Source organism: Cyprinus carpio, chromosome B1 (genome assembly GCF_018340385.1).
Source record: "Cyprinus carpio isolate SPL01 chromosome B1, ASM1834038v1, whole genome shotgun sequence".
NCBI classification, from domain to species: domain Eukaryota; kingdom Metazoa; phylum Chordata; class Actinopteri; order Cypriniformes; family Cyprinidae; genus Cyprinus; species Cyprinus carpio.
In genome coordinates this window covers 20580747-20595906 of record NC_056597.1, presented here as the reverse complement: position 1 = coordinate 20595906, position 15160 = coordinate 20580747, and the positions used below count along the sequence as shown (strand labels likewise).

Sequence of the window (15160 nt, the reverse complement as noted above, 5' to 3'; positions counted from 1 at the left end):
TGAAAATCCCTTTTCTACATGATCAAACTTATGATTTTCCACTAGCAGACAACAAACAGGCTTACAGACTTCAATGATTTGCTTAGCTTTAAATATTAATAACCAATGCCTCATTCAATCTTTTTTAAGTTTCTTTTTGTGGGCATATAATTAAGATACAAAACACGCTGCCAATGTTGGGCAATCTTGACATGAACCAATTCAGCTTGACTGATGTCCATCCAAATTTGGACAGTGCTTTGCCAGCCTTCCTTTCATTTCCTCCAGTGAGCAGTAAAAAGAAAGAATGTGTTTGCCTGCTTCAGCATAAGGGATGGGGTGATGGTGAGACAGGGTATTGATGTATCCAGGTGTTACAATGCAGGCCAGTACTGGAGCCAGGCCAGGTCATGTGGAACTCAGACAACGGTAACTTGGAGCATATGGAAATACAGCTGGCTTTGCATATATGCCACGGCTGAGTAAGTCACATACGCACACACACGCGCCACAGACACTGAGGCAGTAGAAGTGCTGAGCTCAGCGATGTTTCGTGGAGAAATCCCTCATCTGACACTCAAATGCATGCACAAATGCGAACTTGCATGGTGCATGCATACAGTGTGATGGTCCCTCATATGTGGTTTTGCAAAAGCGTTCATGTTATAATATGCAAAAGTCTAATTATTGTAACAATTGAGCAATGCATGCTTTTGTGCATAACTGATTCAAAATCAATTCATGTGAAACAAAAAAAGTTGACTTTCACTCCTTTGCAAAATAGCGTCCAATTCGTCTCTTTGTGCAGCAACAGATGGAGTGATTGATTAAAGCTTGCATAAACCTTGATAAACAACACCTCTTGTCGCTTTAAGTTTCATGACCTATTTTGAGGCTGAATCGTTGCCGGCGGTGATTGATGGCTTCAGATGAAAAAGAGAAGAAAAGCGATGGGATGTTTACCGAGAGAACATTGTCCTTCATTGTATCTCTCAAGGTCTGTTGGAAGACTTTCTCTGGAGGTATCGCAGGAGACGCTGGCTGTGAGATTCCATGCATACAGTGACCGATGAGGACAACGACGCCAAAACAAACAAGTTCAATAGCTGTAACAAAACGTTGTTCCTTAGCAACGTGTTTTTTTAATAATCCTGCTGTCAATGGCAAACAATATGATTAAAAATGAGGGACCGTTCCAGGCGGGACAGAGCAAGACAGTTAACAATATCCCTCTGAAATCTGAGAGATACTTTACATAATTCAAGGGTTCACAAGCCATTATGTGTCAAATATTCCAAGTTCCTATTTTAAGACCCCAAATAAACACTTTGGAACATGTTGAACTGATAAATTGTGCACAATAATGTTTCTGAAAGAAGTGTCTTACCAAGGCTTTATTTATTTGATAAAAAATACAGTAAAAAACATACTATTGTGAAATGCAAAGCTGAATTTTCAGCATCATTACTCCAGTCTTCAGTGTCACATGATCCTTCAGAAATCATTCTAATGTGCTGACTTGCTGCTCAAGAAACAATTCTGATTGTTATCAGTGTTGAAAACAGTTGTGCTGCTTAATAATTTTGTGGAAACAGTGATGCAATAGGATTCTTCGATGAATAGAAATTTCTAAAGAACAACAATTATTTGAAATAGAACATTTTAACAATTTAAAAGTCTTTACTGTCACTTTTGATCAATTTAATTAATCCTTTCTGAAGTAATCTGACCCCAAACTTTTGAACGGTAGTGTATATTAAAGTAACTAGGGTTCATTTGGATTCTATGTCGACTCGAAAAGACCAATCTTCCTGAAACTTTCCACATGAAGGTTAGACTATTTGCATTTCTTATGCACGTTATTGCCGGTCCAATCATTCCCTGCCCTGCGCCGCCTTGTAAAAGTTTTACATTCTATCTTAAATGAGGGAAAAATCGCTGTCAAGCTGTGCGCGAGTGAAAAAGCACTCAGTTCTACTTGGCCTGTTAATCAGAGGCTTGAGTGCCAGTGCTGTGTCTCCCGACTGCGCTAGATTCAGGACTCATACATAAAGATGCTCCACTTCACTCCTTTTCCCCCGCTCCACAGCTCTGGGTGCTGACACTTACTCCAGAGGCCTTCAACAAATGAGTGCACCATCTCCCGTCTCCTCTTTCATCAGACGCTAACCTTTTCATCACCCTTCAATGTGGCAACCATCATGGGCAATCATCTGGCCCCAGTCAGATTAATGATCTCAGCACCTAGAGTGGGTTGCCTACTCACTGCTGTAGTGCAGGAGTCTAATTGGATTGCTAGGGGTCAGCTTGAGTATTGTTACAGGGTGACCCTGACAGTTGCACTTGAGCTCGGTAGTGGGAAGACTGTTGTCATTGTTAAGGTAAGAATCATATGCGACAACATAATGCAAGTGCATGCGAGTTTGTGATGCAAAGGATGGGGGAAAAGTGTTAGATTCTCTGACAAAAATGTCACCGGTGATGGTGGAGCCATGGCCTATGGGTTACTGGTCATGATGCAGTGGGAGTCTGAATCCAGCCCAATTCAACTGCCCAACACTACCTGTCCTTTCTCCATTATATTGATAGAGCCATCAATTAATTATAGAATGTATGAACAGAGGTCAAACTGACCTGGTTTCTGGTATATTTTAATGAAATAAATCCTCATTTAAAAAATAAAATATACACATATGCATAGTACCCTTTTTTTAATTAATACTTTTATTCAGCAACGCGGCATTAAATTGATTAAAACTGATATTAAATTCAAGTAAATACTGTTCTTTTGTAAAATCAAATGTGTCATGGTTTCCACAAAATATTAAGCAGCAACTGTTTTATCTTTGATGACAATAAGAAATATTTTTTTTAATGTTTCACCAAATAAGCATATTAGAATGATTTCTGAAGGATCATGTAACACTGAATTGCAGCAGAAAATTTAGCATTACCATTGTAAATATATATTTTTAAATGTATTAATATAGAAAACAGTTAATTTAATTTGTAAAAATATATCACAATTTTACTGTTACTGTATTTTGGATCAAATAAATGTAGCCGATAATTTTAAATAATACTAAATTACAATTAATTGTATATTTACACAGGAAATGAACACATGAGCATCCAAAACATTTGCGCATGATCAAATTCTTAAATTGTTTCATTACCCTGACAATAATATAAAAAAAAACAGGAAGCATTTACTTTGCAACCAGTACAGGTCACATTGATACCCTTTATGCATTCCTGTAGGTTTTTCGGGTCGTGCATTCTAGCGTTAAAAACAAAATTGATGTCACAAGCTTGCAAAACTGCATACCGAATATTATTTAAGACGGGTGCTGCACAATCACTGAAATATCAGACAATGTCGAGCATGTCATGCAAAAGTGGAATGCAACCACATTCTTAAGTAATCTTGAGCAAGTGCCATATGTCTGCTTCGTGGGAGTCAAGACTACTGATGAAACAGGCTCTGTTTTTTACATCTGAAATCCACCCGCAGAAGTGAACCTGTCAGAAGGTACAGCGAGACATCTCGGCCGAAGCACTAATGATATCTCTGCATATTTAAAGACGCTTCACCTCTTATAAGGATCCCCCGTCAGGCCCATTTCTCACTCGAGTCGACTGTCTTAAAGCAGTAGCCATGCGCTCTGCATGACAACTATATTGCAATAACTCCCAGAATTGACTCATGCGATGGAGAGCGCTATCGCTTTGTCATTTTCAATTACTGATGCTTGTCAGTAGCAATGGGTTTGGTGCACTGATGTTATCTCAAGCAACCAGATCATTTCAGCTCCATTACACGGCGTGTTATCCAAAAATCTGTCGCTGGTTTCAATGATAAATGAGGACTGTAATGTAGTTAATATGAGCCAGCACATCTGATAATGTAGAGGACTCAATCTCAGGGCCGTGCAATCAAGCGAAAAGTGTGAATGGAATCTCTAAAGGGTGCGAATGGACCCATTTACAGATGCATATTGGTTTGGAATAAGCGCTCGCTAGTGGTGTCTCAATAACATTAGGTGGTTGTGGATGCTCTAAAAAGTCTCTTTGTGTAAAATTTTTGTATTGAAAAAAGTCAGCCAGAGGACAGCCAGTCTCATTTCTATTCTCCAAGCGAGCCACATGCACTAAACAACTAGTCCATAAATTATTCTTAAGAGGAAGAACTCTGTGTATTTTACTAAATGATCCATATGGTCTGCCTCCCAGCATGAAGACGTGGCCGACAGAGCCGTGTGATCCAGAAACCTCTTTAAGATTTCACGGTGATGTGGCTGGATTTGGCTCTCTCCGGTGGGCCGACTTGCACACTTTAAGAAGGCAGCTGTGGTGCTGAGAGAATTACATAATGCACTTTTCAACAGTCATCGCCTACAGTAATGGGAATCCACTCAGATCCATGGGCCTAAACGAGGAGGCGGATATGTGAGAGCTTGTGGCCACTGCCTGGACTGGCCCGAGCTTGGTTGAAGACGGTTTTGCGGCATGGAAAACTCAGTTGCGATGCAACCAAGAATGGGGAAGTATATAGAAATATGGTTTCATCTTTTCAGTCTCTTTTTCTTTCCGGATTCTCGGCAGTCAGGGTTTCAGAGTGGTTGAGACTGCAGCACGGAATATGCATGCTTGGCACTTTTGCTCAATGCCTCCTGTCAATCCTCATAAGCATGCAACTACAGGAGCCGGTCTGTAGTTTGGGACATGAGGCTGTGACATAGGCTAGATTTCAGAGGGGGAATGAGAAATGTGGCATGTTTTTGGTCGTTTAGCATCAAGGTTTGCCTACAGTGAAACAAATTAGGCGGAGAAACATTTTTTACAAGTAACAGCAAGAAACAGCAAGTAACAGATTTAAACAACAAAATTTTGACGTAAAATAACACATAGTATTTACTTGTAAAAGCTACTCCAATTGTTTACAACTTTGAAAAAAACATAAGACTTTATGCATGAGTCACTGAATCATTTACTCAACCAATTCATTCAAAAACAGACTGATTCATTAATGCCACTACTGTGTGTTGCAATGGTTCTGCAGTGGCTTGTTTCTTACTATTTTTGTTGGCAGAGCACAAAAAAGACCAAGTTACTTTTTTTTGGGGGGGGGGGGGGGGTCGTTTTTCTTTCGGCTTTGCTTTAAAGTTTGGCTAAACTGAGAAAACACATTAGAAGCCTTTTTTTTCTTACTAGCAAAGAAATTGTTAGTAAATTTTACAAAAAAAAAGAGAGAAAGCAATTAACACAATAATTAACAGAAGAACTGAAATAAAATATTGAATACAGCTTATATTGAATACAACTAAATATTTGATTGTAAAACGCACTACAATACTCGTTATTTACAACTTCGAAAAAGGGAGGTATGGGTTAAACAGTGTTGGTTTATTCTTAGACTTTTCTCCCAACATTTCCTTGGGACATTTAGTCAAGAAAGCAACGTAATGACTTCAGAGAAGCGTTCCTGTAGGTAGTTGACACTGTGAAACACACAATGTGCTGCCGTAGCACATGCATTAGGCTCTGTGGAGAGTCATTACAGTATCAGTTACAGAGTTTGCCCTGGCCTGAGGCTGCAAGAGAAAAAACGTCTGTGGTGGATCAGAGTGCGCAAAGATCCAAAACTACAAAAACATTTTCTTAACCACATCCTGATTACAATCTGAGGTGGAAATACAAGACCCTCTTAAAATGAAGGGGTCAAACATCCTCTCTATGATTATAGTATTAACGCATAAATTAAATGTAGAAAAGACCTTTCAAAGAACTATAAGTGTAAATTTCCTTTTGCGCTTGTCAGTCAGACTTCTAATGCTTATTAGTAGTTCATTGCTTGCCATATGACAAATCATGTAAGAACAGCTGGGAAGCACCATTAACTAGCGCCATTAATTGACTGAAACCTTATGCTGTGGGAAAAGTACTATTTTTGACATCTACATCCATTAACATTTTTTCCTTAATCTCATAAAGCACTGCTACTTATTAGAGCTGGGTAATGTGCAAGTGGGCCGGACTATTTAACATTATGTGATTAAGAAAATACAGAATGGGACATAACAGAACAATTGAAACTCACTGCTTTGAGAATACTGTTTGAGTAAGAGTTTCTGCACTGATGTCAAAATTATCATGTTATGAATGATCTTATCTTTTGATTTGCATCAATCAGTTTACAAATTAAGTATTCAATTTACTTGATTTTGCAAAAATAGAAGTTTCCACTAAATTAATTTAAACAATTGAAATAAATACAAATATTTGCTTTAATAGTCAGTTTTTGTTTTAGTATTGAAAATGTTCAGTGATTATTTCTGCTGGTTACATTGATTCACCAGTAGATGGTGACAAGCGACTGTATGAGTGAGTCATTCAACTGATTCTTTTAAAAACAGATCTGGTCAGGAGCGAAGCAAGTGATTGTCTTTAAGAGTGAGTCAATGAATCACTCACTCAAACAACTTGTTCAAAAACGCTTGATTTATTCAGGAGCGAAGCAAGTGATTGTCTTTATGAGTGAGTCAATGAATCGTTCACTCAACTGATTTGTTCAAAAACACTGAATAACTCAGTAACCTCACTACTGTGTGTTGCAACCATTCTGCAGTGGCTTTGTTTCAAACTATTTTTGTCTGACAAAAAATAAAACACTGTCAATATTATGTCTAAAATGTAACTCATTATTACATTCTTATTCAGTGAACTGCTGTATAAAAGCAATATCACACTATAGTAATTATCCTGTTTTTTTATTTTTATGTTATTTAGTATTTTATTGTTTTACAAGATTCCGGTCATATCATCCACCTCTATTGCTTATTATTATGGCTAAACAGTGGGAAACATCTCATAAAGGCATTCTTTTTCTTGTCCCGCATGCACCACAACATGTTATTGCAGCTGCAAGCAAGATTTCAATACCAAGTCTAAAAATATCAGACAGTTGAAATGAAAGCAATGAGAACAAAAGACATTTCAAGTTCCCCTAAGTCCCAAAATAGATGTTGCAAGACAAAAGCACTCCAGAATAGTCTGATGTGCCACAATATCCCGTGAGTTCCAGAATGGTCATTCGGTTTCGATGGGAACAGACGCCATTCTATTCTCTGTTCCAATATTGCAGTTACCCTTCTCCACAGGAGTAGGTGAGTCACAGTGACAGTCTCTTCAAGGTGAGATTTTTTTGGATATCCTCTGTCATGGCTATAGGGCATGTAATGGTTGATGGAGTGGCTTCGGGCAAGAAACTTTTGTTCTATATTGAATCTTGCGACAAAACAATCCTTAATAATTTTTTTTAGATTGTTTCTTGATTTAGATGGATGGTTGATTTGCGCATAAAGAAACTGAATTGGATTTTTCTAGTAATATCATATTTATGACCTGAAATGGCCTCCGAGGTCTTCAAGTGCAACGTGTCAATATGATGACTGACATTTCGCTTAGCTTAAGTCAGGATGTTTTTACACACAGTCTCACACATCATCACCATCCGCATTCAGTCAGTTCTAAAAACAACCAGAAGCTTAACCTGAGGTGAAAAGCTGCAACGTCTAGAGAATAAGAAGTCTTGTAGGCCTATCAAAGCTTGGAAGAAGGTCTCTACTGTTCTGGCCTATTTCTTTCCACTTACTAGAGATTACACGGTTTGTGAGCAATATTCGCTGCTCTGGAGGAAGAAGTCTGGCCTTTAGGATCACTTAGCACTATAGAGCACCAAGGGCACAGGAGCTCTATTGAGGTCAAATGTCAGTCTTTGAGCATTTGTTATTCATACAAACCATTGAAAGTCAATAGCAAACACTGGCTTTCAAGCTCCGACAAACACACTTACCACTACACATTGCAGTCATATCTATGAACTTTCTTCTAGATTAGAAATGTAAAAAACAATTTAAGTGCACATTTCACTTTCTGTAAATGGTCACCATTTAACTGATTTAATAACCTTTAGCTTCTTTGCATTTCGCTTAATGTTCCTGATAAGTGGATTTTTAAAAGTTCACATTGTAATTATTTTTATGCATGTGCATATGAATTAGCACATTACATTTTAGACACTCTTGCATAATTCGTTTTCAAAATGAACAATACTGTATGACCATCTATTAAAACTCAAGGATAGAGGCATAATGACCAAAAATTCCAACCAAAAAAACATGGTGCCAAAGCAGCCACCACTTCTCATATTGAGAAAAATGCATGGCAGTGCGATCACAACCCATAGGTTAATAAAAACGGCAGAGCAATCTAAAAATCAATGCACGTTGAGAAGGCAATGCACCGGCATCAATGGATGGACCACGCGTTGCCCCTTCAGCACTGCGGAGAGCTCAACTCTGCGCAAAGCATGCCTCCATCCATGCGCCCGCGACGCACCACAGTCATTACTCTCATGTGCATGGTGCAAACCAATTCTGTTCTCTAAATGGATTTCATAAATCTCAAATCGTTATGAATGCACGCCGGTGCATAAACCAGCGTCCATGTGGATGTCAGTGTGCTTTGTCCAGGCGCCGCACGTCTCCATCCTCATTGATGGGAAAAGTGGCATTTACATGAAAATGAGTTGATTATACATAAGACTCTTCAAAGTTGCATAGATGTGCGCACTGTATACTTCTGTCATGCACGTTTAACTGCCAGACACATGAGTCAATCACGCGCGTGCATTTATTTATAATGCAGTAGAGTCGAGAGTCTGTGCAATGCCGATGGGACTGAAAAAACACTGATAGGACAGATGTAGATCTATTATTCAAGGAGCCTCTGTTTGTATTATTCAGATCTTAATTTCCCAGCATGTTTAGCTACATTGCACTTGGTCGCAAGAAGTATGCGGTATGGCATTAAAACATCAACACATTTCTACCACGTGGTATTTTTAAATGCATATGCAATATTATGTAGAGTTGCAATAAATATTGTTTGTCGCGTCTTTATAAGTTGCGCGCACGGGCAGGAGCGCACTGACAAGCGTAAAAAAAAGTTGGCTAAATTGCAAAAACAGAGATAAAAGCAATTCACCTGCTGCCAGTTTTCCTCCAGAGACGGCATCGCGGAGAAGTAGCCAGTGTCATGAACAAGTTGAAGTTCTTGAAAAATACTGTAATTGGCCAGAACATCCATGTTTGTGCAGCTAAACGGTGCGTTTGAGAGACTTTGATTCTCTGCGCGAGGAATCCGCGTTCGCTTCAGCGCGAGCGACTGAAACATTCAGATCAATCGCGAAATCCGAAACGTTTCAGTTCACTATGGATACTAAAATGTGTTTAAAAGTAAAGGATCCATCCATGCAGGTTTGTTTTCTTTCCTCACAATGTTTCTGGAAGGGGAGCACAGTCGCGCACAGGTTACTGTGTCAGTCAGTGTGTGGAGCCAGCGTAGCGTCTGCGGATGGCCGCGAATCGAGGGGGCGTGTTGTTCTGTCAATCAACTTCGTGCGTAACCATATAAGGAAAAAAGGGACGACAAATTTGGTGGTGATTCAGAAAGGCGGGGCTAAACTCGCATAGTGGGTGGAGTTCGAAGCTGTAGTGGATTTTCAATTGGTTCTCGGAATTGTCACTCACAACATACATGCCTTTGAAAGCGGAGCTATTTTTAGACCCCTATAAAACGTGCGAATCAGCGTTGGAGCCTCAGTCGAAGCTGGAGCTTCCAGAGAGCTACAACGTGGTGGTTTGGGTCTGATCAACAGACTACAGTGGTAAAAACACACATTAAAACACACACGACACTTTAAACGTGAAAAAAACAAATGCTGACATAAACCGTGCTTGCAATAGCACGGTTAAAACAGCTGTCACTTTTACTGTCATAGTGAAAAATGGTTTGCTTATGAAATTCTTATTTCATTTGATATATTTTCTCAAATTGCATTTTAGCTGAAGTGAAGTGCACATTCGAACACAAGTACACATATCTGTTTGATAAAAGTTAAAAACATCCTCAACATTAACTCAATTTTTCATGAATTCAAAATGTTTTAAGGTAAAACATTTACATGATACTTGTTTCTTCAAGATACTTCAAAGACTAACAACGTTGATACTTTTTTGTAATTGCTATTTATCTATCTATCTATCTATCTATCTATCTATCTATCTATCTATCTATCTATCTATCTATCTATCTATCTATCTATCTATCTATCTATCTATCTATCTGTCTGTCTGTCTGTCTGTCTTTATATAGCTGTATATCTACAGTAGCTGTCTGTTTACTTGTCTATCATGCACTGTGTAACCCTGACTTTTGATTTGCTATGTGCCGCTTAACTCGCGTGTTATTTACATGGAAATCAGATGGCATATAGGCTTGAGTACCTCTTTGAACTATAAGTACTCCTCAGCCATCTCACAACATCCCTGACCTTGTGTCATGCATGTAATTAGATAAGTGGAACCTATAAACTGTGAGAGGCTCTGAAAGGAAAATCTTGACCAAATCTGTTCGCTCTTTCGCTTCAGCTGGAAAGAAAAGGTGGGGGGAATCGTGGAATAGGCTTTAGTTGTTATGGCTCATTTGATTTGAATTATTCATATTCTTCACTAGATGATACTTTGGCTCTTGGTGAGCATGTGTTATTTCTTTCATCTGGTACCTGCTCTGTAGATGGAAGGAATGAGGTATGAATGAATTCATGAATTCACTGGTGAGTCTAAGAGTGACCTTAAAAAAACACTCTGGAGACGGAGGAGGTAAAGAACGAATGTGTTTCTCTCCTCTATAGCAGTTTTCATCCAAGATGGTCTGAGACACTGGGATTTTCCTCTGTGCTATTAAAACATAAGGCTGGGGGACAGAGGGATTGTTCTGTCAAAAGTGAGGTCTTGAGGTTTTAGTAGTTATGAACGTCCTCTCACGCGTCAATTTGACTGACCTATATGGATGTGAGTTGGCATATGGTTCTTTGGTGATTATAAAATATGTTTCTTGAGAGGTTCTTCAGATTAACATCTTGGTACTGATTTAAAAAATAATTAAATGATACAAAAAAATCTTAAGAAGGTCAGGCTGCAACAAACGTAATAACAAATAGAGTTTTTAATGAAAAACATTAAAAATAACATATGCGGAAATATTGTAAATTAGTTGTTTGTATTCATGTTGATTGATAGGTTTAAAAAAATATACAAAATTTGCATGAAGAATATGTGCCTTTTAAGCATTTTTTAACTGAACTTAAATGTCAATAAAATGTAAATGTCATAAAAATGTACTTACTGACCTTGACACATAGTCATCGAAGTCTTCAGGGTTATGCTATGTGTTATCATTTTCTGTTTTCTTTTTTTTAACAAATCTTTTTTATTTTAAAAAAAAAAAATATATCTGTTTAACCTTTTTTCTTTAGTTTTTTTAACCTTTTTGCTTTTTACTTTAGTCTTTGAATCATACTTTTTTACTTTCTTATGAAAGTTTCACCAACTAAACATGTCTATACACACACATACACACAAATTAATTCATCATTGTCTGTATAAATTTCCTTTTTAATGCATTTTGGAATCAATTAGAGTTAGACAATGAGCTTGATGACATTTTGACCTTTTCAATTTCTACCTGGAACTCTGATTTTTTTAAAGAGATTGTGAGAAATTTGTCCCCTGTTATCTGAGCAAACTCTCATCTCTGCTAAATCAACTCTGCATGTTAACTGCATGTTGTGCAAATATGTGGTATGAGTGATTTGGAGACAGTTTGATTTGAGCGAGAGACTGGAGAGATAACGTAACTTGAAGAGAGACTGACTGTGAAAGACAGTTGGAAAGTGAGGTAATTGTAATCTGCCTCAGTGTAAAGCCTACTTTTTCCTTCAGTGTGTGTGAAATGTAGCTGATTTGCTTTCTTTGTGTAAGCCAGGTTTATGTGTGCCTCCCCAGCCCACCCCTGTGCATCCACAGTGGCAGCGAGTGCTGTAATCTCATTATTCTGCTCTGGGAGGCTGGCTGTCGGCCCTGGAACTACGATTTACACATGGCATTTCAACAGGGAGGGGAGGGCCTGCTGTCGATGAAGCGCCCACTGACATTTATCCATTTGACACGTTCCCCTCTCTCTCTCTTTCTATCTCTAACTTATACACACAAACAAACAACAAATGTGTTTGCCATTCTACTTTATCTATAACACAGCTATATAATATGTTTATTGGCACTAGTTATGGCAATAGTTATGTCTTTTTTCCTCTCGGGGATGGTTACATGCATAGCCCGAGACGTTCCCCTTCTTGGGAACTCCATGCTGCACCCCATAGGGGGCACACTGGACATGGCAAGGGGGCACAGCATGCAGTTCCCTAGAAGGGGAACCATGCTTCATGCGTAACCCGCGACGATTTCAATAAACTGTTCATGTCATGCCATGTTCTGTGCAAAACAAATTATACTATATTAAAATACTAGAACAACAATCAAGAGTCAATTATATATATCTATTTTAAATTTTTATTTATGAACAAAAAAAATTCTATAATGTGGAATGTTTATAGAGCTTTTTTTTAGTGAAGGAGATTTTTGTTTATTTATTTATTTATTTTTGAAGTAATAGTAAACAGAAATATCATACAAAGACATTATAGACATCATGTAGCTCCTTATTGGCAGAAAACGTAACGTTACAATGTCCTTAATGACAGAATTATTACACATCTGGAAAAACTTAAGAAATTAAAAGACTATAAATCTTCTGTTCCACAGAAGAAATAGTACCATACATGTTTGAAACGACATGACTAAATATGACTGAATTGTCATTTTTGGGTTAAAAATACCTTTAAACTTAACATCAAATTAAAACAGACCCTAGTTTCTTTCTTAATGCATGTATCTAGCCTTGCATCTTATTCCAAAGAAAAAAAAAAAAAAAAACACTGTGGCTTTTGATATCCATTACACCCTAGCATTAAGTTGTGACTGTTACACAGGCAAGCAGCACTTATATTTTCTTCAGAAAAATGTACAATTTTAGTTTTTAAATCGTAACCTGACTTGATTTATGTCTCACACCAAAGTAATGAGAAGTGAACTCACATTGCCCTCACACAAATTCTGCTTTTACCCTTCTGTGCACTGCACATCTCTGCAAGTCTTCTCTTTTCTTTTCCAAAAAGCGCTGTTGATTTTACATTAATATTAAAGCAGTTGCACCGACTTTAAAGGATATCTAAACCGAAAAGCCAATTACCGTCACCGTATTGCTTCAGAAAACCTGTCATCTGACTTATCTCTACAATAAGTACAGTCATATTGCCCTGATTTTTTATGGCAAAGGCCATAATGTGTCCATAACCACATGAAGGCACTGACGAATACATTAATCTCCACTCTCTTGCATTTCGTTTCACTGCTGACATAGCTATTTACTGACAGTTAGTGGTATTACGGCATTAATAATGGAAAAGATGCCATCCACCACACCACCATGAAAAGGCTAATGGCAGCAAACTGCGTATTTGGAGTTTTTCATCTTTAGTGTAATGCCACAGTGCAAGACACGAGAATCAAAAAGAATTTATGTGCATAAAATAAAATTTATTAGCTGCTAATGATGGATGTCTTTGAAAACACAACTAAAGATAAAAGAAACGGTTTATCTAACACATAATTTAGTGTATGCTTCGCTGTAGGATTTTTCTTAACTCTTGAGAATAAATGGCAAAACCCCTGTTTTACAGTGTAAAAAAGCAATTACTTCTCATACTTTACTTTTTAAGCCACAAATTCTAAGTAATTTTGAATCTACATACAATCACGTTAAATCAACAGTGTTCCCCCATATTTTATATAACAGATTCATATTGAACAATGTTGTTGAATGATGGCTTTGAGGACCCAGCATGAATGGTTTATGTGGTTACTGTAATATGATTATTGTTTTGCTTTTTGCTGACTTCAGTTTTTGTCTTTATGTTGTTGCTGATTGTGTCGTCAGTTGCAGCATTTTGTTGGGTCATGAGTGTATATTAAAGTCATTACTTGTTCATCACCCTTATTGAGGCTTGTGTGATAAGTGCTAAGGTTGATGTTTGTCTAATATGACTACACACAAATTTTTTTGGTTCTTCAGCAGTTCTTTGGGATGGTTAAGGTGCTATATAGTACCGTTACTGTATAAAGAACCTGTTAAGCCCAGTATGGTCCTTCTATTTGTTCCATTTTTTTAATGATTACATTTATTTTGTTATAATGCCATAACTAGTTACTCGCCAACACTGAGGTGCTAGCACTTAAAGTGGTTCCCCTATGATTACAAGCCAATGAACCACCTTTAGTGCTACTGTATATAACAACTCAGTGTTGGGGAGTAACTACAGTAGGTACATGTTATGTAATTTAGCATATTTTTTTGTTAGAGTGCATGGCATCTTTATGTTATACAATCTTAACAATATATAAAAAATGTATAACATTTAACATGGCTAATTTCACTTGTTTATAATATTCTATTTTAGAATATTATACTATTATTATAATATCCTTCAAGAAATAATGCAATAATTTTGATTATTATTATTGTTTTTTAGAAAGCATATGAGACTTAGACATTTTCTATTGGCTTTCATTGTTAAAATACTTTGAGGCTTGGTTGAGTTTGTTGTTTTCATTCTTTTGATGAATTTACATTGTAAATGCAAATATTGCTGGCCTTCTCAAGGGTATATAGCTTGTTTAGAGGACATATTGGAAACCAGGATGTAAATACAGATTAAGTGCTGTGTATTGAATGTTAAATACACATAGAGCATAAATGTAACTTTAGTCTTTATTTTTGCATAAGACTTTGAGGCTAGATTCCGATCATTATTTCTAATCAGTTACTCATCCTGAAGGAGTACAAGTAATGGAAATATCATTATTGTTGACTCTGAATGTTAAGCCTCCCATTGCTCAAGAGAAAAGAATAGAGTGCTACAAAACGCCCTCTCAGCTCGCTCTCACAGTTAATGCTGCGCTGGTGCTTCTCATGCCAAGCCAGAGGAATAAACAGCAGAAAGCAGACAAGAGAAAATGCAGACAGGACCACAAAGGGCAGAACCTCTCAAGCCAATTAAATGAGAGAGAATGGCACACAGGCAGGAAATTTCCTCTGACCTCCCTGCCTTGGTCTGAAAGGTTACAGGGATGCAAATGTAGCCTCTGTGGAGAATATTGAT

The 15160-nt window shown here is 37.5% G+C and overlaps 1 protein-coding gene across 1 annotated transcript in view; it reads right to left on the bottom strand.

The window, feature by feature from the left end:
- LOC109086743 (Krueppel-like factor 7) overlaps positions 1 to 9397 on the bottom strand; it is a 37452-nt gene extending 28055 nt beyond the window's left edge. The window contains exon 1 of the mRNA XM_042716971.1: positions 9028 to 9397. Coding sequence (XP_042572905.1) covers positions 9028 to 9216 — 189 coding nt within the window. The 5' untranslated portion in view covers positions 9217 to 9397. The remainder of the gene's footprint in view (positions 1 to 9027) is intronic.
- Between the last annotated feature and the right edge of the window lie 5763 nt (positions 9398 to 15160).